Here is a 23231-nt window from a genome sequence, read left to right as displayed (position 1 = left end):
TCTTCCACCACCTCACTTTCTTTTCTATCTGCTGCCATCGGCTTTACCTTTCTTAGATTCTTTACTAAATTATATATAATTCCCTCAAATATATTATTAATTTTTTTTCCTTGAAAACATCAAATATATTACTAATATAATACTCTATGTGTACACGCCACTAAATGGTACATGTATGGTGTTAGTCGAATGTACAATACTGTCCCTTCGAAATTAATTACGTTCATGCTATATTTTTCTTAATTGCAACCCGAATACAAAAAGACTCGAGAGACAACATAATTTGCCGCGTAACAAATATTGCATACTTATGGTAATAATCTTTATAATTGAATAATAAAAGGAATAGACATTTTCTTATTGTTTTAAGATTTTTATTTCATTTTTTTATACAATAAAAAAATGTATAAATTTGTCATTAACTTGATTAGATGTTTAACAATTTATAGTCTAGTTAGAACAATTAAACTATGTAAAGTGATTATTGTAAGATTTAATATCCTGTATAAATCAACTACAAGATATGTTTACCAAACTCTTGCTTAAATCCTTGTAAAAGATTTGAATTTTTTTTGCACTATTTTTATAATTTAAGATTTTGACTTTTATCAACACATTCATTTGAATAGCGGTTTATTAAAAAAAATGCTTTGATCTCCTGTTTTAATTTCTTTTTCGAGCAATTTCTTCAGCTCTTATGAGTGGGATCTGTGCCCTTAATTATGTACAGAACCTTACCATTTAATTGTCTTTTCGTGTGTATATGTTATATATATATATTACACACACCCATGAATTATTATAAAACTTTAATTATTGGTGATATATATCTGTAAATAAATCAGTGAGATAACAGTGAATCGAAAGACACGTTAAGAATAATAAAATAATACATTACAATATCCCCTCATACAACATCTCTCTAGTATATCTATTTTGGTAAATTCACCGCACCTTTCCCATCACCTTTCATAAAAACTTCCAAGTTAAGCTAGAGCTAATTTTTCTCTTGGGTTGATTCTCTCATACAAATGCGCATTGAATTTCAAAACCCTCTTTTCCTAATTTAACTAGTTTCTCTCTCTCTCTCTCTCTCTCTCTCTCTCTCTCTCTCTCTCTCTCTCTCCTTATCTTAAAAAACTTAATAGCATCGGAGTTGGTTCATGGATATTGAACCCCTGTGGGCTATTGGGGGGTGGTTTCTTCTTCAAAATTGTATGGCAGCGCCAAAATCTACACCATCATCATCGTCGCCGTCCACGTCATCATCGATCTTCGAGATCCAAATCACGAAGCCCACTATTAATGTCTTCCTATTCCTTGCCCTAATCTTCCTCTTCCTCTTCCTCTTCAGCACCACCACAACTACGACAACAACAACTCTGACATCGAAGTCAAACCACCATGACTCAGCATCAGAGTCAAAGACACTGTCTAGGGCAAGGATTCTCTCGGATTCCAGTGCCACGGTGTCCACTGCGAAGTTGAACCCTAAGAGGGCCTCCAAATCTTCTTCTTCGTTGGGAGAGAAGAGAGAATTCGGAGCCGAGGCTCATGAAGTCCCAAGCGGTCCGAATCCAATCTCCAACTAGCTGTAGAAGCTACGTTATTATATACACAAAAAAAAAGAGGTAAGAATTATTATTAGTAGTAGTTACTATGGGAAGCGAAATTGTGGTGCGAGAGATATAGGGTTTGTAACGTCATAATTAATTATGGGATAATAAATTTTGTCATCTTTGTTGGGGGTACTATTTCTTCTCCATTGAAATACATGCGCTTTAATTTGTCTTCTGTGAGAGGGTTTGTTGCCTGAATTTATATATATTATCGTCCGTCACCATGTTGATAAATTTTCATCTTTTATGTTTTTTTTTCTCTTTCTTTTGTAAACTAGAAATGTATAGCATGATACAATTTTTTTTCCCTCCATATTTATTATGTAATCCATCTATTTGTTTCAGATATATATAGACGACAGTGGTGGTGTTTATGGTGATACACAAATTGTACTGCTCATAATTATTTTTTGTTTTGTATTCCAAATTTCGGTTTCGTGTGTTTTGAGGTTAATTGGGTTGCCTTAATTATTGCAATATGCTATTTCCGTTAAATTGATGAAAGCTATTCTGAAATCCGAAACATATATGCAATTAATTATCATTTTTTTTTTTGTCACCTTAAAGGCTTTAACTAGCTCTTAAATCAGAATATATTATATATATATATACACACCTATTTTTTCAACAACAATATATATATATACATAATACATCTATATAATGTTGCGACTTGCGACCAATAGTTTTTGCCGTATATTGTCCTCTAATTTACAGGTTAAGAAAATTCTGAGATATGAAAATTAGAAAACAAGATGATATTCTGATTTTCTTGGAATATGTGCAGATTTCATATTGCATGGGATTCCTTTAGATTATTTGATTATATGAAAAAAGGATTAGGTGATTTGTTTCAAAGAGTTAAAGTCAGGGTTAAGAAAGGGCAAAAAAAACTGGGAATGTGTGGCACGAGAAAGCAGTGGTGTCAGATCTGAGACACAGTAAAATGTTGAGTACTGGGAATTCTGACTTAGGAGCTTTAGACTTGTACCCACTCTTTAGACTCAATTAAAAACTGTACGTTAATATTTACTTAAAATTGAAAGAATACCTAGCTACACGACAAAAATATAATGGTATACTGCACGTAGATAATAGAGTTGCTACAACTTTTTTCAGGCGTTATTTCTTATAATCATTACCGACAACAATCAAGTTGATTGAATCAATGACTCTTTTTTTTTTTTTTTTTTTTTAATAACTAAAATAAACTACTGTTAGAGCATCTTTAATGGTTTAGCTAAATTTATTAACTCTATTTGCCATATAGATTTTTCTAGAGCTAAATAGTTAAGCAACTAGCTTAATAGAGCTAATTTGCTTAGATTTGCTTAGCTAAATCAATAGCCAATATGCAAAACAATGATTAAGCAACTAGCTAAATATTTTTTATATTTACAAGCAAATCCTTACAATTGTTAAGCAAGAAATCATTAAAGATGCTCTAAGTTGTGTGTAGTTGCGTAGTCTTATTATTGTATTGTTTTTTAGATAATCTGCGAAACTTAAAATCAACTAAAAATGGTTAAGATTTTAAATAAAGTTATAACATTGATACTCTATATAAAATAATTGATGCACTATCTTAGTTTGAAGTGTTCTCACTTTTGGCTTCAGTTTTAAAATACTTAAATTTGTTACAATATAGCCATTTATACGTACTTTTCTTTTATTTAACAGCGGGTCAGTTACAAGATAGGGCCGCCGGGGACTTGATGATGACAAGCTTTTTATCATTATAATTATGAAAAAAAATACAAAGTAGATTTTTTTAAACTAATTTATTTGTAAAATAACAAATATTTCAAGTTTAAAGAAAAATAATTAAAGTTATAAGTTTCTGTAATGTTGTTTTTTAATGAAAATATTAACATTATTAGTAAAATTTTGAATATGTATATTATAAGATAATTACCCACATCTAAACTTATATATATGGCCAAAAATTTATTGAAGCCTATAATCTCGAATTTTCATAAACTTGGCCAATAATTTTAGACAAACGTTGATTCTTTTATTAATTTTTGAAAAAACTTAGCTATTCGACAAATTATTAATCGGTTCCCATTGGCTAATTAGCTAGAACACCCCAAGGATTGCTTTTCGTAATGAATTAATTCGCAACTTTCTTGTCTCCAATTTTGGATTCGAGAATCCTCTCAAAGATAACTCTTCATTAGGAATTAATTCGCAAGCATTAATGGTAAAGCCAAATGGAAATTCAGAACCCCATCAATCCGGGCGTGGACCCATTAAGAATCGAGACAAGCTAATATCACTAGCACAAATTTGAATGAACCCGGCTCAGATGCTTCAAACGTGACTAAGTTGTACCCGAAAACTCTCCATGGGCAATTTCGCAATGAGCTCTCTTGATTCCTAACTCGACCAATTCATCTTGTTTGGACCATTGGATTGCCAGCGACAACAAACGTTTGTATGAGATGGTCGAATGAGTTCATGTGGAGTTAATTAGTATCTGATATTTTTTTTCCCCTCAATTCATTGCTTGTGGCACAGTCTCTTATGGACACCAAATGTATATACAACACAATCAGAGGAAGAATGATAAAAAATGGCCTATGTTGATGGTGTTTCCCGATTCTACTGATTCCTCGGGTTCTCAAGTCGTATGTGATCTTTTTTTCTTCGATTGGTAAATTTTTGGGCTATGACGTAGATCACAACGATGGTGAAAATAAAATTTCTGCTGGTTAATTTGTATTTGATGGTGCTTGTGAAGTAGGCCCTCGATCATTATGGATGCGTTGACGTGGAATGCCTATTAGTAAGACGTTCTAAGCGCTTCACACTCGTATACATAATTTTTCTTCAAATATTATTATTTCTTTTGAGAGCTATTGATATACTGATCACCAGGCCTGATACTCACGTTCATATCATTGTCTCCTATGGTAAAATAAATGTATAAAAAAAAAGAAAGTTTCTCCTATGGAATCGTGACGTAAGCTTATTAATGAGCTTGGACAACTTAAGTTCGTAATTTTGTTTTTAATCTAATTGTCAAGTAATTGTTGTAGATATTCAATAAGTTTAAAAGCAAAATTATTTTAAATACAAATATAAGGCTCAAACTGCAAACTCATGAAAAATAGAGACCCTCTAGCATTGGACTTTCCGGTTTTGGTATCAATCTTTACTAACCCCGATAAAGCTGTTACATAATTCAAAAAGCTGCCTAAAAGTTAAAAAGCTATGACCCCATATGATTTGATAATTATCAGTATCATTTTATGTCGTTGAATAACATATAATTAATCATATGCCCAATGATAATTTTTTACCTGAATTAAGAAAAAGAATATTGGATTGCTTATCTTGTATTATGTTGTTCGTAAAAACCGCCAAACCGAACCACCGATCATCTAAACTAAATCGTACTATTTTTTCAACGTCCCATTAAAATCTGATAAAGATTGGGTTGTAACCAACATAAACTACAATTGTTTCGGGTTGGTTTGATTTTTTTATAGTCATGAGATTGAGTTGAATCAAACCAACCAGATGATGTTAATCTTAAGAGTTTTCAAGATTTGCAAATATTTTATATGTACTATTGTTAAAAAAAAAAATCATATTTTTAATATATAGCATTATAATCAAAGCAATCGGATGATGTTAATCTTGAAAGTTTCAAGATTATTTGCAAATATTTTATATGTACTATTGTTAAAAAAAAATCATATTTTTAATAACATTATAATTAAGGAAATTAAATAAAAAAATACGCCTATTTTTTATATTTTAATATGTAAATTTTTTTAGATAAATAAAATTTTGTTGTCATTTGTCGAGAATTATAATCCGAAAAAATATATTCAAACCATCCCGATTATTTTTTGGGTTGGTTTGGTTTGATTTTACCTATAATAAGGTTGATTTGAGTTTTAAAACAAAAAAATAATTATAGCGATTCAGATTGATATCAAATAAAAAAACCAACTAAACCAACTCGATTACATCCTTACTTTTGCATTAAAGTTTTCATATTATAAACATTGAATTCATTGTTTTCTTTCCAATGCTATCATCTATTATGTGATATTGTTTAAACCTATCATTGAACAAAAATTATGTTCGATTGGATGAGCTGAATACCTTTGAAATTTTAAAAATACCATAGAAATGCTAGAATGCGTTCAATTAACCGAATAGCTTATAAAATTCAATTCAATTTCAATTAAATTAAATTAAAAATAACCTTAAAAATGCCGTACTGAAAACCATGAGCTCATTCAGACGACCATATATTCATATTGCATAAATTTTTAAATAAAAATTATGCTGTCCAACTCTATTTTCCCAAACTTTATATTTTTAATTTGTGATCCGGTATCCAACATGTAAAGTGTAAAGTGTAAACTAGGGTTTAGGGGCTTTAATTTTTTTTCCTCCAACGGTGACCGTGACTTCAAAAGCTGACAGATACTTTGACTCCTGCTCTGATATCTAGGTTTCAAAACTTCTATTTTAGTCATTCATAGTTTTTTTTTTTTTTCATTTTTTAATTCGAATTTGACAATAAATTGCACAGAAAAAACACATAACTAAGTTATATACATTTAAGAAGTATCACTATTTTAGATTAAAAACCTTGTTCAAAAGTGTATAGGTAAATTGTTTTTTCACTATTATTCGAAGAATTATAAAAAAAAAAATAGCAATTTGAAACTATTGATCAACAAAATAGTAAAAGTTACATAGTTAAGTTTAAAAAAAATCGATAAAAATATATATTTACCCAGACAACTTTTAGCAGTGTCATTTCACCTTTTTTTTTTTTTTGTTATATTTAAAAGTAAAATTCATTTAATTAATCTTTTAGAATAACATTGCGTATGTGTATGTGTTGTTGATGTTATTGTTTGGTTCCTTAAAGTTATGTTATTGCCAAATATTTTTTAGTTTCTTTCCGTTCACTATAAATAAAATATTGTGTGGATACGCAAAATTTTTACAATGATTGCTTGACTATATGAAGATTTTTTTACCTAATCATATCTTAAAAGTTAAAATAAACTAATAATGTATCACAGGGAGAATATTGTATGCTTTTGCTAGCTTTTCCAATATTATCGGTTCTTAGCCTATGAGCTAAGCATTTCTTATAATTTTTTGGTCTTTAAGTGTTTCGCATTCGACCATTGAGACTTAGATCTACCGATCAAATATCTAGTTTCTTAGTATCCATAAAATAGTGATAAACTTTGTATTGTTGTATTCGTTGATTATATCTCTCGATCTTCTTCTAGTAAATGGATAAATTTCTGCCATATGGCCGTGAAAATTTATTATCACGATATGCCAAGAAAATTATAATTTTTTCTTGATCTTTTATGGTTGTTTCCATAGATTTCATCTAATTGTTCATTTTCCCTACATGATTATGATTTTAGGTTGACCTCGTTCCTTATTGTCGAAACTTTTTTTGGTTTAAGCTTCTTAATATATGAATCGATGCATCTTTAAATATTTATAATTTTGCCTTCTGATGCTAACTATATAATTTACAATCTTAATTGTAATTATAATGAAATAAATTAAAATATCTTGTATTTTAAGATAAAATCATCATTTGAGCGGGCTCTAGCTATAGACGCCCGAAAATTATTTAGTTAATATATTTATTCCAAGCATTAGAGCACAATTATTATTATTATTATGAGTACAATACATGATATATAATGATATAGCAAGCAAGTAGAGAGAAGAGGGTGATCATCATCATCATCATGTTGAAGGAGAGTCGTGGCATTCCTTGTGACATTTGACCCCGCAGCGAGTTTTCTTGAAGGAAATGCCATTATCATGATCGTCAGGGTCGGCCCCGACCTAAGGCAAAGCTTGTGCTTTGGACCCAAAAAAAAATTATTTTACACTTTTTGCTTATTTATAAGAAAATTTACATTTTTTAACCCTAAAAATTTACACTTTTGGCCCATTTTCTAAAAAATTTACATTTTTTACCCTGAAAATTTAAATTTTTATTAGTATTATAGGGCCCCAAAATATTGAATCGCTTTGGGCCGGCCCTGATGATCGTCCTTGCCATTGTCGTCACGATGATGATGGTGACCTCGCATGCATTTACGAAAGCAACGCACGAAACATCTCTTACCACCGTTTTCATGGCCGCCATGGTGATCACCTGATTCCAGCTCGCTGCCACCTCCTTCGCCGCTGCACTTTTCGTGGCATTTCTGATCAGAGTGAACTCGATTCGAGGCTCCTGATCCATTGACGTCCTCTGATCTAGCCATGATCATCTCGTTTTCTCCGTCCATGCAATCATCGTAGCATTGCTTCTTGTTGTCAAACCCTATCGCCAACTCAACACATATCATCATCACCACCACCACCATCGCCCCCAATATCGCCTTCTTCATCTTCACCGTAGATTTTTTTTGTTTTTTTTTTTTTTTTTTTTTTTTTTATCAATGCCTAGAAATGATGAAAATCCGCTCATGAACGATCTTAATTTATAGGTGTAGTCTCAGGTCGTACGTTAAATGAACATGCTTGCATGGTTAAACACGTATGGATTTCGTATTAATGACTAAATGTGACCAGGATTTGCAATAATGTCCAAATCTTGAAATGGAAATTTAATATTCTGCATGCACCATACATACACACAGGTTTAATACGCACTTACCCAGATTTCATATTAATGACTAAATCTAATTAGGATTTGCGATATAATGTCCAAATCTTAAAGTTTCATTTGGCTTTAGTGATGGTAAATGTAAAAATAACTATTTCATTGTCAAAGTGTGATACTTAAATCTCCAAGATTCTTCATGGTCAAACTACTACATCAATTTTAATTACATCAATTCATTCAGCAAACTTACTTTAATTTTAAAATTCAAGATCACAATTTAATGAGCCGTTACAACATTTATGTTATGTTTTTCATTGTTGCAATCATTTAGATAGTGAATTGCTATAACAATTTTCCCACATGAGCATATAATTATCATCTCTAATGACCCATTCCTAAATATTACAATTCATAAAAAATAAATTAAAAACAATAAAGCCTTCATTCTTCTTCTCGGATTTTCACTCGGAGCTCATTTATCTAGAAGTTCAACTTCTCCCATTCAACAAGTTAGCGAGCCAATTTTAATTTTAGAAAATAAGTGATATTGTCTTTAATAATTATTTAAAAAAAAAAACCATTTTTCATAAACTCGGAATTTGAAAAAGTAAACAATAATCAAGCTTACAATTCAAAATACAACTTGTTTTTTTATTTTTTTTTATATATACTTTTATCTATATATACCCGTTAAACAAAAAAATGTTTCTATGTGGAATCTTGGAGATTTAAATATCACACTTAGACCATGAAGCAGTTTAAACATTTTTACATTTACCATTACAAAAGCCAAATTAAATTTTAAGATATGGACATTATTGCGAATCCTAATTAGATTTAGCAACTAATCAATGTGGAATCCGACTACATACGTATTTAGCCCGTATGGTGGTGCATGTACAATATTAAACTTTCGGATTTGGACATTACTGCAAATCCTGATTAGATTTAGCCATTAATACGAAATCTAGCTACATACGTGTTTAACCAAGACACTTCATTGAACGTATGACCTGAGATGAGACTGCACCTATAAATACAGATGGTTCAAGAGAGGATTGTTATCATTTCAAGGCATTGTCATTGACACAAACACAAACACAAACACAAACACAAACACAAACTAACATAAGTAGATAAAATCATAAAAACAAGAGTGAAGATGAAGAAGGCGATTTTGGGGGCGGTGATGGTGATGATGATGTGTGTTGGGTTGGCGATAGCCTTTGACGACAAAAAGCAATGCTACGCCGATTGCCACACCAAATGCATGGAAGAAGGAACCGAGGTGATCGCAGCAGAGGACAACGGAGGAGTTTCAAACCACCATGCGGTTCATAAGAGAGTTCGCTGCGATCAGAAATGCCACAAAAAGTGCGGCGGCGAAGGATTAGGTTACCATGGCGGCGATGAAAACGGTAAGAGTTGTTATGCGCGTTGCTTTCATAAATGCATGCGAGGTCACCATCACGATGACGAGTACGATGGCGATCAAGTTCATGAAAATGGAAACTCCCGCAAGAAAACTCGTTGCGCCATCAAATGCCACAAGGAGTGCCACGGCTCTCCTTCAACCTGATGATCATCATCTTCTCTGCTCGCTTGCTATATCATTATATCATGTATTCTACACATTATAATGATAATTGTGTTTTTAATGTTTTGAATAAATATTCAAAGATCTGACTGCCAACAAGGATATATTGATCTTTCTCCGCGTAACTGCATTTTACAATAAGTAATGTATCACTTCTATCATTATCAGATTGAATTTGAGATAGAATCTTGTGATACTTAACATGCTGAACTAAAACAAACACCGGTCCAAAAATATAGTGTGAAAAGATTAATGAAGGCAAAGAGCAGCCATTTAAAGGGGCATGTGATCTCACATCTAAAAACTAATAAAAATAATAAAAGTAGCTTGACGTTGTAATAAATATAGGTATACTATATCTGTGATGTCCGTACACAAGCTATGTTAAAATGCTTCTGCGTCGCAAACTCGGTTATGTCTTCAAGTTGTTGCTTCAGGGGTATATTGAGTCAGTAGTAAAATTTTCAAATTACCTGTTAGTCATCTGGGAACCCTAGAAACCTGTTGATAAGCTTAGCAACTGGCGTGGCATCCCCTGGGTGGTAAGGAACGAGCGACCCCAAATTCATATCTGATATGGTTTGACACAGTGTCTGAGGACGAGCACAGAACAAATGCCTCCTCTCTGCTAGTTCTTCTGCAAGTTCACTTTGATGGTTGTCCATTAAATCTTCGTTTACTACAACGATCAATGGTTTCCCAAGCTGAAGTGTCTCGAATATACTTCCCGACCCTAAACCAAGATGAGAAAGGAGTCACATGTATCACCTACCACTAAACTAGGGATGAATAAGAAAACACGAAACTGAAATCGGAAAAACGATATTTCTTCATCATGTTTTCAGGTTTATATACACAAGATACAAGCATGAAATTAATTAAGATGGTGAAAATCTACAAAAAGAATACTAAGAATAATTAGCTACACCCGATTGATAGAAAGTTTGTAGTGCAATTTCTTTCAGAACAAAGGGAGAGAAAGGAATTAAAATTCACATCAATATAAGACCAATAGATCCCAATAAAGTTATAGCAGAAGAAAAAGAGAGAAAACTGAAATTGAAGTCACATCAATGTGTCATGAGCTCCAGTGAGTGATCAGTCAATTTCTTCTACGGCGCCTTAAAGCGCATTACAAAAAAACTTAAAAGTGTGTAACTCCCTCGGTCACTATCCCAAAATGAGGATGGGCTTGAATTTCTAGTTTCATAAGTTTAGAAAATTGGATTATTTTAACTCAATTGAGAGAATAACATGTTTAGAAATTCAGTGCTTCGTTTATTCCTCTTTAATTTAATGTCTTTAGAGAAAATATAAGTACAATTGGAAGATGAAAAAACTCAGCACAACAGTTGAGCAATAGCAATTCAGCAGAAAAAGAAAAAGAAAAAGAAAAAGAAAATACGATAAGCAACCAATACCTGCATGACTAATCACAAGAGATGCTGATCTCAAATGCTCAGCGATGCTCGATGAAAATGTGAAATAGTCCACAGCTATTAACCCATTGCCTCCTTCAGACTGCATTAAGAATTAAAAAACATAAAGTGACGCGTATTCTCATAGCATCACTAAATAATAAGTAAGTTAAAACAAGGACCAACTTGCAATGTTTTATGCAAAGAACTGGTATAGTAGTGTAAAACTCAGTAACTTAGTTTTTACGCCTGAAATCGAACATGGTTAATCTAAAGCTGGATACGAACCCTCATCATGTCACCTCTCAATCCAACAAATGATCATTATAAGAGCTGGAAAATCAAGAAATCAGTTTCAACGTCCTCACAGAAATGTAAAACTTGACGTTTCTAATGCTTAGCTAACTTAACCACCACCCAAGTCTATAGCAGCAACACTGGAACAGCTTTAAAGATCTACTTCTTGATAGCAATACGATACACGGGTATTTACCGGTATTAAATCAACGAAACTAGTACATAAAACATAAGTCACATATCAACAAAAACAGATAAATCTAAAGAGACCAGGGTACCTTGGTTGGCACGAAGGTTCCGCGGCCCATTTGGATGAGAAGGTGTGTATATCCTCTTCGAAATAGCTCTTCTTTAACCACCGAAGAGTCCACGGCTTTAACAAGTGAATCGAAACAAGTCGTTCCCACAGTTACAAAGACCACCTTCTTAGGCTCAGCGTAATTTCCGGTCTCTCCCATGACCTAATTTGTGTTTGCTCCAAAAGGCTGACCAGTTTCGCACCTTGGCAATCAAAACTACAATGGAGTAATCACATTTAAACACGATTCTGTTTGTATTGACATCCTAAATCACGTTCATCTACTGAAAATTTCAGCACAATTTTCGTCTTTACCTTAAAATTTACGTCCCCTGCCAATGAAAACCAACATATCCTTACAAATCCACAATTCAATAAACCTTCAACCGAAATCCTTACATTTGATTCCAAAAATAAGTTCAAGTCCAAAATTCAATGAACAGCCTCGAATTTACCTTTTGATCAAACTCTAACAGCATGATCTTTGCTACCGAACACAAGTGATATCCAAAAACAAATCGAATTCAATTCGTAATCACCTAAACTCACCGTGGATCGCGGCGAGCGAGGACGACGATCGCGTGGCTCTATGCGCACTCGAAGAGGTCGCGGACTTCCCGGCGAGTTACCGCCGGAACAGAGAGATCGCGGCAAGTCCTCGTTCTCCGCGGCGAGGTTGGCGAATCCACCACGGTGGTTATGACCGGTGAGAGAGAGATTTGGTTATAGAATTGTTTATTTTGTGAATGACCAGAATATCCTTGTTAAATACTATTAATGACAGAAAGCCCACCCAGCTTAAACCCCCCTAAAAACCCCTCAAAAATACTCTTATTTATTTACAATGGTCACGCCATGGCTGACCTGTTCGATCGTCGCCGTCCGACCAGCGAGACGGTGCTTCTGTTGAAAAGAAAGCCCTTGAAAGTTCAGATTCCGGAGTAAGAAGAGAGCTTTGAAGAGAAGGCTTTAACGAAAATGATTTTAAAATTTTGGCGGGCTCGAGAAACCTCGAGGTTCGTGTTCTTGCGCCGGATATACTCAGGTAACATTAACGAAGATTCATTAGATTAGTTTTTATATAAATAATTCTTGTTTCTCCTTGGAATAATTTTTGTTTCCGTGTTCAGGTGGTTATTACGGAAAATGTAAACCGGCAATTAATTCACGGAAAGTCTCAAATCTGAGCCGATTGAATGATTGGACTTGGGACAAATTTAATTCAATGACTCCAACGAAAGAATTTCATTCTCAACGGTGATTGCAATTCTAATTATTTTTTTTCATTGATTTTGTACTTAATGATCTTTGCCAGGGTTAGTTTTTAGGCTTCTTTGCTTTAGTAAAAGCTGTTGTCTTTTTTTCTTCTTCTTCTTCTTCTTCTTCTTCTTCTTCTTCTTCTTCTTCTTCTTCTTCTTCTTCTTCTTCTAACTTGGAAGTGATAGCCTTTTGCAGGTTCTCATCTTCCTCGAGGCAATCGAAGAAGCCTTCTTCAATTATTTTGCCATTCATTAAATCTACTTTAGATCAACCTGAAGGTGAATTTCGCGAATCACTTCTTTTCATGGTAGAACTAGAAACAAACATGAATAAATTTGTTTGATCGTAATGGGATCTGATTTATTGCTCTTGTGAAGGAGAGATCAGTAAATAGATAATGTATATACAAGTGTTTGGACAATATCTCTAGTCAAGAATTTCCAATAGCTTTGCAGATGGTCTAAGAGCTTGTCGAATACCAAGCTCTTTATCCCTAATTTTGATTTTGATTGCACAGCGTTTGTGAATATGCAGGTCCTAATCATTATTGGCTGAACAAATTTGAAGGAATACGAAATTTATTAAAAAAGAGTGGAACGTTCCTTGTTCTTACTGATCATTTCTTGGAAAGTTCGGCAACGAACCGCTGTGATAATGCTGTTTGGTCTGATAGAGTAAAGTTACTTCAGCAAAGGTAATGATGGGAATCCTTAGGTCGGAACATTTAAAACTCGTAGACGTTCCAAATCCCTTTTCATGACTAATCCTCCACCTGGATTTATTGTTGCAGGTTTCCACAGCTTTGTGTTATGGGTTTTCAATCTAACGGATTAACTTGTTCGTCATCTGATAGAACGAACTTAATCCAGTTAATTCTGAAGGAAAATATCACATTTCCCATCTTGTTGTCAAACAAGAATTTTTATGAGGTAAGGAAAAAAAAAAGTAATCATTTGTTCGTGTTGAATTTTTTACCATAAGAATCGCTGTCTCATAGGATTAGCATTATTACGATATTATTATAATCACAAAATCATGATTATGATAATAATTTCCATTTTTATGCGCTCTGGCATCAATGACGCTCTTTCTGCTGTATTTGATTGTTTTAGTACTTATATTGGTTTTACGAAATGTTATGTTTATAGGTATCAAATGGACCATGTTACATCTTATTCAAGGATTTCAAGAATCCGGCTTTTTACCCTGCAAAGGACCTTGACTTTGAAGCTCTTCACAAAGGTATAAACAAAAGTACACTTCGCCAAAATAAATATCACTCCAGTGTTATTCTCATCATTGTCTTCCCTGCCAGCTGTTGAGGAGTTACATTTGCAGCGGAGTGGAAATTCTAGCCCATCTGGTTTTGTCTTTAATGCTTACTCGAAACAAGATGAGATCGTCAAGGAACCGAACTTGTGGTCCTTGCGGAACTTCCCGTTTTTCTTTCCAGGTATACGCTTCGATGTCATGGTGCAAGATCTTGAGCGGCGTTTCTCCTTCTAATGATTTTAATCATATGGTAGATCTAAAAGTGCTTCGTTTTCAGGGTGTATATCTGCGGATAGAGGCGGGGATCGTCTATTTGTTTCAGACAGCAATAATCACCGAATTGTCATTCTAAATCGCAGTGGAAAAGTTCTGGATTGTGTATGTATGAAATACAAAACCGAAAGTATTAGAGTCATGTTTATTACTCTGTAGTGCATCAATATACTTCAGCCTATTCTAAAATAGCTTGTAATTGATTTTCTTGGACTTAACCATAACTACATTTTATAGAATACATTTGATTCGATTTATTTTTTTCCTTTTGTTAAAGTGTATTTTGTAAAATTATCAGTGAAAACAATTATATTCTTCCCTACACTGTGTTTGTTTCAGATTGGTTCGTCCCCGGGTTTTGTGGACGGTGACTTTGAATCTGCCAAATTGATGCGCCCGGCGGCTTTATTTTACCAAGCTGCTGATGATTACTTGTATTTTGTTGATTCAGAGGTATATATGTACTTGCTATTACTATGTATCGCCAAATGTCTCTCCATGTATGTAATGTGTCACTCACCACTGTATTGCTGGGAATGCCTATAAACTTAGAATCATGCGATCAGGAGAGCAGATATGGAGAGGCGGGTTCTCGAGACTCTCACTCCCGCGTCCAAAACCAAGAAGAAGTCCCGACTCTGGACCTGGTTTATGGACAAGTTTGGCTGGGAAAGCCAAGAGAATTCCGAGCCCGAAGAAACAAATGTTGAATCGGTTGTATTTCCTTGGCACCTGATGAAATCACACGATGACAATTTGCTAGTTACGGACCGAAGGTATAGAGTGTTGCAGATATCACTTGAAAAGTCTGTTTTTCATTTCTAATCACAAATACAATTTTAGGCAAATAAATTTGCATATTATTCCGAGCAGTTCATTCTGTACCATATTCTAATTGATCTTTTTTAATATTGTACAGTTTTGAGACTTTATGGATCATAGATATCAACTCGGGAGAAATACAAGATGTTGTCAAAGGTATGAATTTTTCTCTTTTACTTTCTGCCCATCTCTATATATATGGAATCAGGGCTAGTGCTAACTTGTAAAACTTATTAAAAAGGTTTTTCAAATATTTTGGAGATATGTGGACAACAGATCAAAGACAAAGTATCCTTATTAAAGAAAATGCCGTGTGATTGGCTTCAACAGCAATCCGAGGCTGTACGGTCACCCGAAGAGCTTCCATACGCTGGCCTCATATCTTCACTTACGAACTTCCAGGATGAACTAATCGCATGTGATATGGGTAACGACTAAAGTAGATTGTTTTTTGGCCCATATTTAGATATTGGTCGGATAATGTGTGTTCTAATTTTATCCACTTTTTTTTTATTTTTTTTTTATTTGAAGTTGGTCAGAGACTCCTAAAACGAAGTGGAGAATATAAAGGTGCTTCAGACTTCCAGTTCTCGAATTTCGGGGTCCTTGGATTGCCTTATTGGTTGCAACCTCATTTGGAGATAGCCTATAAGGAGTGAGTATGTTTTTCTTTTCTAACACCCGTTTCATTTTCTCTTTGGCCTTATTTCTTTTCTTTTTTGGTGCCTGGTTTGATAGTGCTGTCGGGCCTCGGGGAACTCAAATCGACCACGTTCAGCGTTTCACTTTGCTTCCAGGTAATCTAGAAGTACTATATTTTCTTGGAAAAGTAAACCCTCGGAACAATTGTATGTCAATTAGCTTCTGAAGTCGTGAACTTGTATCATGTCTCTCTTTTGTTACAGGTAGGGTTGATATAAAGCTAAACGTAGATGTTCCTACCGGGACCGAACTTGTGGAGCAAATACAAGAAGGCTCTATTTGGCGCCAAGCAAGAGGTGTCGCGGTCATAGTTTCTGAGTCAGAGACTGTCACTGAGAAGGTCTGTACTATTCTTGTGGGTTTGAGTTGCCATAATTATACTATATTGGATGTAGTGGAAAAGACGAGGGAACTACTTGTATGTTGTATCCATCGTATAATATTTATTTTTCTTTCCTTGCAATCATATCAATAATATAATTCGATTTGCAGGTCGGTTCTGCCCAGAAATGGTACGACGAGCTCGACACTCTCGCCTTTGTAACTCCCGAATCAGAATCGGCCGACGAAGAAGACATTGATGACAACGTGACAACGGATGTCAAGTTTCAAGGCGACAGAGCTGAGATTAGCGCCGCTGCAATCACAAGCCCGGGGACTAGCGAAGTACGCGTTTTGTGTTCCTTTCCCTTGAGTCCTTTTTTTTTTGCTCATCAATTTTGCTACTAACTCAAATCTTGTTTTTATTTTTATTTTTAAACTCAGGTTATTATCAACGCAGTTTTGTATTTGAGGCTTAAAAGTGAGCCGGGTGAAATCGAGAGCGGTCGAGAGCTTATCGCAACAAAGATTGTGGATTTGTTGAACTTCGGAGCGATTGGAAACTTAGAAAGAGAGTCGTGCGTTCGGTTCTTGTTGAAATCCGGCAGAGATTTGAGAGAGCAAATCTTCATGAAACCTCTACACGTGAGAATAAAATTTGACAGTTTTGATCATCCAAAGGCTGATAATTCAAGAGACATCATTTTGACTGATTCGTCAGTTGAGGTCAACGTATCACTTTAGTGTGTGTCGTATGTTCAGTTTCACAACTGTATTCTTTGTTGGGGGTTTAAATTTAATTTATTTTTATTATTATTAACAATTTGTTATGATCATGCTGGCCATTAGTGTATTTTTTTGTATTTCAATTTATTGACACACAACAGAATAATGTTTAATATTTTTTCTCCCAAATTGTACTAGCTGGGAGGAATAAAAAAAAACATTCCATTTTTATTCGGAATAACCTCTTCTACTCAACTAATGTATATTCACAATAATAACAAGGTTTTTTTTTCTCTGAACGTTGATGATTTTTCTAAGCCGCTTTCGAGGGACTAAACAAATATAGAGCTTTCTAAGTAGATCTGGATTTGTGTTGCCTCGGTCAGGTTTCAACATCAAGTTCTTTAATTCAAAATCTACAGAAGAAAATTACTTAAATTATTATGGATTTGTGTTGCCTCGGTCAGGTTTCAACATCAGCTCAGTGTTTTAAATATGGTGGTCGTTATATATGTAGAATCAAAGCGGAAAAAAAAGTGATGCTTAATTGGAAAGCACGTTGAGGTTTGCAACTTGACATAAGTTTTGCCACCTCTTTCTTTTTTCATCTATTCTTTCTTCGAAAGTATTTTATTAAAAAAAAGATTTATTAGTAAATAAATTAGTAAATTAAAAAAAAAGCGCTTTTAAATTATGATTTTGAACAAAACTGTTATTTCCAAAACCTACGAAAATCTAGCTTTTCAATTTTCTTCTATATTTTGCAAAAACACTTTTCAACTTTTACTAAAAGTTGTTTTTAACAAACGCTTTAAGCTTTTAAAAAAAGCTAAAAGCATGCTTAATTAGCCATGTCAAACACAGCCAGCGGTAGATACAAATTTTGCTGATCTTAAAGGCAATGATTACCTTAACGTACGCAAGTTAAATTTTGATTGAAAAGCGCTCATCGTAAATAAAAAAGTTAACATATGTCCCATATATTTTGCACATATTCACACTATCAAAAATAAAAAAGTGATACAGATAAAATACATTAAAACAAAACATTAGTCAGTAAACGTGCACATATAAACAAAAAAATTCACATTTAGTTCTGTAGAAACTCATTATGTGTTTTGTTTACTCATATGTAATTTTATTTTATCGAAAATTAAAATAATTATTGACCTCAACATTATAATTTTAGAGTAACAATTAGCCAAGAGGTGTACCAAATACCAACTAAAAACCTCCTACAAATAAATTATATAGACTATAATAAAGTAGAATTTCTAATTTTTTATCACAAGTTACTAGAGAAACTTATTAGTTAATATTGGATGTGTTGTTAACAGCTAATTAGATATGAAACGATGTCTGCCAAAGAAATGTATGCACTAAATGGCCTATGTATGTGCTTCCATGAAAAGAGATATACGACTCAGTATACCACCAAAAAAAAAAGTCAACTCATTGCAATGATTTTTGAATCATTAAACATAATGTTGTGACCCCCATGATTACCCTCTTTTCTCATGCAGCGCAACATTCCTATCTATTTTTGTCCTTTTTTCTTTTTCTTTTACGTTTAAATAAGGAGTAATCACAATTGCTCAACGGAATAATAAGGACCCCATGAACAAGCTAAACTTGATTTGGCTTTCCACTTTTTTCTCTAGTCAGAAACCTCCTATCATTTTGCTCCCCATGATCTCCGGGTGCGCAAAAAAAAAAAAAAAATCATTCTCATTTCAATCCCATTTGTTTTTACTCTCGTACGAATTATGATACATTAGTTTTTTTTTTTTTATGTAATCCATGATCATGTGTAACAATGAGCTTTCTCATTATTACAAGCCGGTCTAGTCTTTATGAATTATGATCATTGCACATATTTTTGTTATCAACACTATTTCTAGCTTATTAGGGGTTTTCAAGCTACATAAAAGAATATGGGCTGTTTTGCGTGGTTCCGATCAAATTATCAGAAGAAAACGTCAATTAAGAGACCAAATATAAGAAAACGACTCTCTTCAAAAACTGGGCACAGGAGAGACACGGCCGTACATCCCCGCCATGCAGGTAATTATTTTTTCTCAGAAAAAGAGATAATAACTGATGAACATTTACATCATATATATCTTCTTCAATTTTATTCAAAAATTAAAAAAAAAAATCTCCTTCCATTTCATAAAAAAAAATGATGTTGTGTTCTAAAGTATAAATTCCACTACATATTTTTATGTGTAGATTAATTATGGTAAGGTGTAATCTCTTTCCAGTAATTACGAGTATAGTAACATCAATTTTTTTTTTTTTTTTTGGTGAATAGAGCATAAAAAACGGCAATGTCCACCAGAAAAAGAAGAATCAACATACAGCCACAACAGCGAAAACCAAAACATAGCCTCGGAAACTTTCAGCTTCCGCGAATTGGCCACGGCGACGAAGAATTTCCGACACGAGTGTTTGATCGGCGAGGGAGGCTTTGGTAGGGTTTACAAGGGCCGACTAGACAGAACTGGCCAGGTAACACAACATCATCAATTTTTTTTCAATGAGAGAATTGAATGAATAAATGCTTTGATTATATGATGTATGTGTTATTATTAGTTTAGGCTGTGGCAGTGAAGCAACTTGACAGAAATGGATTACAAGGGAATAGGGAGTTCCTTGTTGAGGTGTTGATGTTGAGCCTATTGCATCATCAGAATTTGGTCAATCTAATTGGCTATTGTGCTGATGGAGATCAAAGACTTTTGGTCTATGAATTCATGGCTTTAGGATCTCTTGAAGACCACTTATTAGGTACTACATTTTACTCTTCATCTCTTTTTAATTCCTTAATACAAATTTTGCAATCAAATTATAGCCCTTCTTAATTTATAATCATTATGTTGACTGGACTAAATTCTTGGAGCTTTACTGTCCCCAATTAAAGAAAAACTGTACAAAATAGCCATTTGAAACTTATTGATTAGCAAAATAGTTAAAGTTTCAACTTTTCAGTAAAGTAGCCAAATTTACGTTTTCAAAATTTTTTTGATAGCTAAAATTAATTTTTTTACGATTATTATAAGCAATTTATCACTTAAAAAAAATAATCATGGGGGCAAATTTTTTTTTTTTAAACCAAATTACTGTACATTTTGACTATTTCACTAAATTAAGACAAACTTTGATTATTTTGCAAATTCATAACTAGAAATTGACTATTTAGCTACTTCACCCTAAAATAAATTCAAAAGTATAATGTTTTCGCTTCACCTCATAAAATGTAAGTTTTAGTGCCCAAAACTTCATATTTGTTTGTCATATACATCAACAATTTTGGTTAGAAATGACCTAACAAGTTATCTGTATATTCAAAATGAAAACAAACAAAAAAAAAATTATTTCCGTAAATGTAAATAGCATATACGTTATATTTTGATGTGATTAAATAAAGATAATCATATTAGTAATTTATGTATTTATTTGAGTTTGATCAGATTTGCCTCGGGGGAAAAAGGCGTTAGATTGGGGCAAGAGAATGAAAATAGCATTAGGGGCAGCGAAAGGCCTAGAATACTTGCACTCCAAGGCAAACCCTCCGGTGATCTACCGGGACTTGAAATCGTCTAACATCTTGTTGGACAAGGCCTACAACGCCAAGCTATCGGATTTTGGGCTCGCCAAGCTCGGGCCCATCGGAGATAACACCCACGTGTCGTCCAGAATCATGGGAACTTATGGGTATTGCGCGCCCGAGTACCAAAGAACGGGACAGCTCACCGTTAAGTCCGATGTCTACAGCTTCGGCGTTGTTTTGTTGGAGTTAATCACCGGAAGAAGAGCCATTGATACCTCCAGACCCACCGCCGAGGAAAATCTTATTTGTTGGGTAAAATTTTGTTACCATAATTTTTTTTCTTCTTTAGTTGTTGGTATTTTTCTTACTTGACTATTAAGAATTCACGTTGAAAGAGAATGATAACTAATAATAAGTGTTTATAAGATCATACGTTGATGATCTCATTTGATTTCAATGATCAAATCCAAATCATTTTACTTGATTAAATTCATTTCAATTTAACTTTATTCCACGAGAAATGTAAAAATTAATGCATCTAAACTTAATATACCCTCTCTTGGCCCCTACAGAGTCTATAGCAATTTTATATTTTATTTATTTTTTATGTTTTGGTATAAGGGTTCAAATCTCCCACATCACTATATTCTTTAATCTGGCTTTGAATTGCTTTGAATCCACTATTCTTTAATATAGGAACCCATTTCTTCTCTTCTTAAATATCCTCTTAATAACTCTTTGACAAGTCATATAATTGTTGCCTTGTTGATGATGCAATGAAAGAATCGAAACTACGTGAGTAATATTTGGCTGTATCATATTGTTTTTTTTTGTTTTGTTTAGGCACACCCAGTGCTTAAAGACCCTCAAAAGTACCCGGAAATCGTGGACCCGCTCCTGGAAGGAGAGTACCCGAAAAGAGTAGTAAATCAAGCAATCGCAGTCGCGGCAATGTGTCTGAACGAGGAGCCATCGGTGCGGCCGATGATGAGCGACGTGGTCACCGCACTGAGCTTCCTCGGGACGAGCGTTGATGACGTGGCATCAGCCGCGGTGGATCGAGTGTCCGTGTCCAGCGAGCCTTTCCCGGGCGATGACGAGGCGGCATTGAGAGAGCGCCAGCGGGCCGTGGCCGAGGCCATCGAATGGGGGTCCACTTCTAGGCACAAGTCTCGCTTCGGAAGCTCTTCTTTGTGAAAAAATCAAAAAAACAGAAAACTGTCTTCTTTATGTTTTTATTATCAAACAAAACACTTTCATCTTAATTTGTTTATATTGTTACTACTCTGTTGCATCTATTCAGATGTTATGCGCTTATTGGCATTTTTCTAGGGATTTTTTTTTTATCCCATTAGTTGTTTGATGCGTTACACAAATACTTCTTCAATATGAAGATGTTAATTTCCTAAATACTTGAAAATTTCAATTATTTTACGGGAAAAAAAAAATTCATATTTTTAAGAGAAAATATGAACGATATTTACGTGTTTAATCTAAATGCGCGATTTATTCCTTCAGTTTTTAGAAATATCATACATTTCCTTTCGGTTTAATATAAATAACAAACATCTCCCGTAAAAATAAGTTATATTGCAAATACCACATTTTTTCGTTTATTTTTTACAAAAATTAAAATTTGAACTTCCCACCTTTAAATATACCACCTTTAATAAAATATATATTTATTTACTATTTATAAAAAATCAAAACTTCTCTTCAAACAAAAATCCTCAACTTTTTTATAAAAAAAGATTTTGATTTAATTTTTGTTTATATATAAAATAAAATAAAATAAATAAAGAGTTATTAAAAGCATTTTGAGAAGTTTTATTTTTTTAAAAAAATAAACGAAAAGAGTGCTATTTGATGTATAATATATTTTAAATGAAATATGTGTCATTTATATTAAACTGAGTGAAAATATATGATATTTCTGAAAATTGAGGGATGAATCTCGCATTTCAATTAAACAAAAAAGAAGGGATGATGTCGATATTTTCCTTTTTTTTTTTTAAACAACCTTATATAAAATTTTTTTAAAAAAAAAAAACTGAGTCTATCCATGTGATTTGACAAGCTTAGACTAGAGAAATCTTAAAGTGCTTTGTAATGAATCTTGCACAATCTAGTCTTCAAACCCTAGATTACTTCTGATGCAAGTAAAACCAGGAAAGCAATAAAACCAGCAAATCAAACGCGGAAAAATAAAGCGACACACTTTTACCCTGGTTCGGCAATGTGCCTACATCCAGCAATGAAGATCACGATCACTATCAAGAAGTTCTTACACACTCGTCCTCACTTTTGTCCCCAAATGTGTTTCCCGTACAAAAAGTCTCTCAAAAGTGTTTCCCCAAGTGTATACAACAACTAATTGAAAGAATGAAGTTACATCTCAGCCTCACTACAACCCTCTCTATTTATACACAGCCTAGGACTCATTAAAAC

At 33.6% G+C, this 23231-nt stretch overlaps 4 protein-coding genes across 12 annotated transcripts; 3 read left to right on the top strand and 1 right to left on the bottom strand.

The window, feature by feature from the left end:
* Window positions 1-986: 986 nt before the first annotated feature.
* Window positions 987-1967, top strand: LOC149388124 (uncharacterized). The gene has a single exon (XM_089621500.1). The coding sequence runs from the start codon at window positions 1164-1166 to the stop codon at window positions 1590-1592; it is 429 nt and encodes a 142-aa protein (XP_089477626.1). The 5' UTR covers window positions 987-1163; the 3' UTR covers window positions 1593-1967.
* Window positions 1968-9170: 7203 nt separating this feature from the next.
* LOC149388123 (glycosyltransferase family protein 28) lies at window positions 9171-12587 on the bottom strand. 9 transcript variants are annotated; one of them, XM_089623432.1, is made up of 5 exons: window positions 12404-12586; window positions 11835-12071; window positions 11263-11362; window positions 10315-10574; window positions 9171-9594 (listed from the first exon to the last, which is right to left on the bottom strand). In XM_089623432.1, the coding sequence occupies exons 2-4, from the start codon at window positions 12012-12014 to the stop codon at window positions 10318-10320; spliced, it is 537 nt and encodes a 178-aa protein (XP_089479558.1). In that variant the 5' UTR covers window positions 12015-12071; window positions 12404-12586; the 3' UTR covers window positions 9171-9594; window positions 10315-10317. The 9 variants fall into 9 exon arrangements, with proteins under 9 accessions (XP_089479558.1, XP_089479557.1, XP_089479560.1 ...); XM_089623431.1 differs by lacking the exon at window positions 9171-9594 and adding an exon at window positions 9601-9966; XM_089623434.1 differs by lacking the exon at window positions 9171-9594 and adding an exon at window positions 9601-9849.
* Window positions 12588-12667: 80 nt separating this feature from the next.
* Window positions 12668-17471, top strand: EMB1974 (NHL domain-containing protein). The gene is made up of 17 exons (XM_089623428.1): window positions 12668-12899; window positions 12985-13111; window positions 13310-13392; window positions 13649-13808; window positions 13905-14043; window positions 14263-14356; window positions 14430-14567; window positions 14664-14764; window positions 14999-15112; window positions 15212-15435; window positions 15579-15637; window positions 15723-15908; window positions 16013-16136; window positions 16220-16278; window positions 16387-16523; window positions 16676-16849; window positions 16949-17471. The coding sequence occupies exons 1-17, from the start codon at window positions 12833-12835 to the stop codon at window positions 17246-17248; spliced, it is 2286 nt and encodes a 761-aa protein (XP_089479554.1). The 5' UTR covers window positions 12668-12832; the 3' UTR covers window positions 17249-17471.
* Window positions 17472-19162: 1691 nt separating this feature from the next.
* Window positions 19163-22064, top strand: LOC149388121 (Protein kinase superfamily protein). The gene is made up of 5 exons (XM_089623429.1): window positions 19163-19294; window positions 19545-19741; window positions 19831-20020; window positions 20704-21095; window positions 21627-22064. The coding sequence occupies exons 1-5, from the start codon at window positions 19165-19167 to the stop codon at window positions 21978-21980; spliced, it is 1263 nt and encodes a 420-aa protein (XP_089479555.1). The 5' UTR covers window positions 19163-19164; the 3' UTR covers window positions 21981-22064.
* The last annotated feature ends 1167 nt before the right edge of the window (window positions 22065-23231 follow it).

This window comes from Urtica dioica, chromosome 8, assembly GCF_054948205.1.
Source record: "Urtica dioica subsp. dioica isolate 48M chromosome 8, U.dioica_male_clone48M_v1_H2, whole genome shotgun sequence".
Taxonomy (NCBI): domain Eukaryota; kingdom Viridiplantae; phylum Streptophyta; class Magnoliopsida; order Rosales; family Urticaceae; genus Urtica; species Urtica dioica.
This window is presented reverse-complemented; position numbering and strand designations above follow the sequence as displayed.

Coding starts and splice junctions, on each gene's coding strand:
- LOC149388124 (XM_089621500.1), top strand. CDS start 1,164: ATGGATATTGAACCCCTGTGGGCTATTGGGGGGTGGTTTCTTCTTCAA.
- LOC149388123 (XM_089623439.1), bottom strand. CDS start 12,014: ATGGGAGAGACCGGAAATTACGCTGAGCCTAAGAAGGTGGTCTTTGTA. Junction 11,363..11,834: donor GAACCTTCGTGCCAACCAAG/GTACCCTGGTCT, acceptor TTCTTAATGCAG/TCTGAAGGAGGCAATGGGTT. Junction 10,575..11,262: donor TCTTGTGATTAGTCATGCAG/GTATTGGTTGCT, acceptor ATCTTGGTTTAG/GGTCGGGAAGTATATTCGAG.
- EMB1974 (XM_089623428.1), top strand. CDS start 12,833: ATGATTTTAAAATTTTGGCGGGCTCGAGAAACCTCGAGGTTCGTGTTC. Junction 14,765..14,998: donor GTGGAAAAGTTCTGGATTGT/GTATGTATGAAA, acceptor TGTTTGTTTCAG/ATTGGTTCGTCCCCGGGTTT. Junction 15,638..15,722: donor AATACAAGATGTTGTCAAAG/GTATGAATTTTT, acceptor CTTATTAAAAAG/GTTTTTCAAATATTTTGGAG.
- LOC149388121 (XM_089623429.1), top strand. CDS start 19,165: ATGGGCTGTTTTGCGTGGTTCCGATCAAATTATCAGAAGAAAACGTCA. Junction 20,021..20,703: donor TCTTGAAGACCACTTATTAG/GTACTACATTTT, acceptor GAGTTTGATCAG/ATTTGCCTCGGGGGAAAAAG. Junction 21,096..21,626: donor AGGAAAATCTTATTTGTTGG/GTAAAATTTTGT, acceptor TGTTTTGTTTAG/GCACACCCAGTGCTTAAAGA.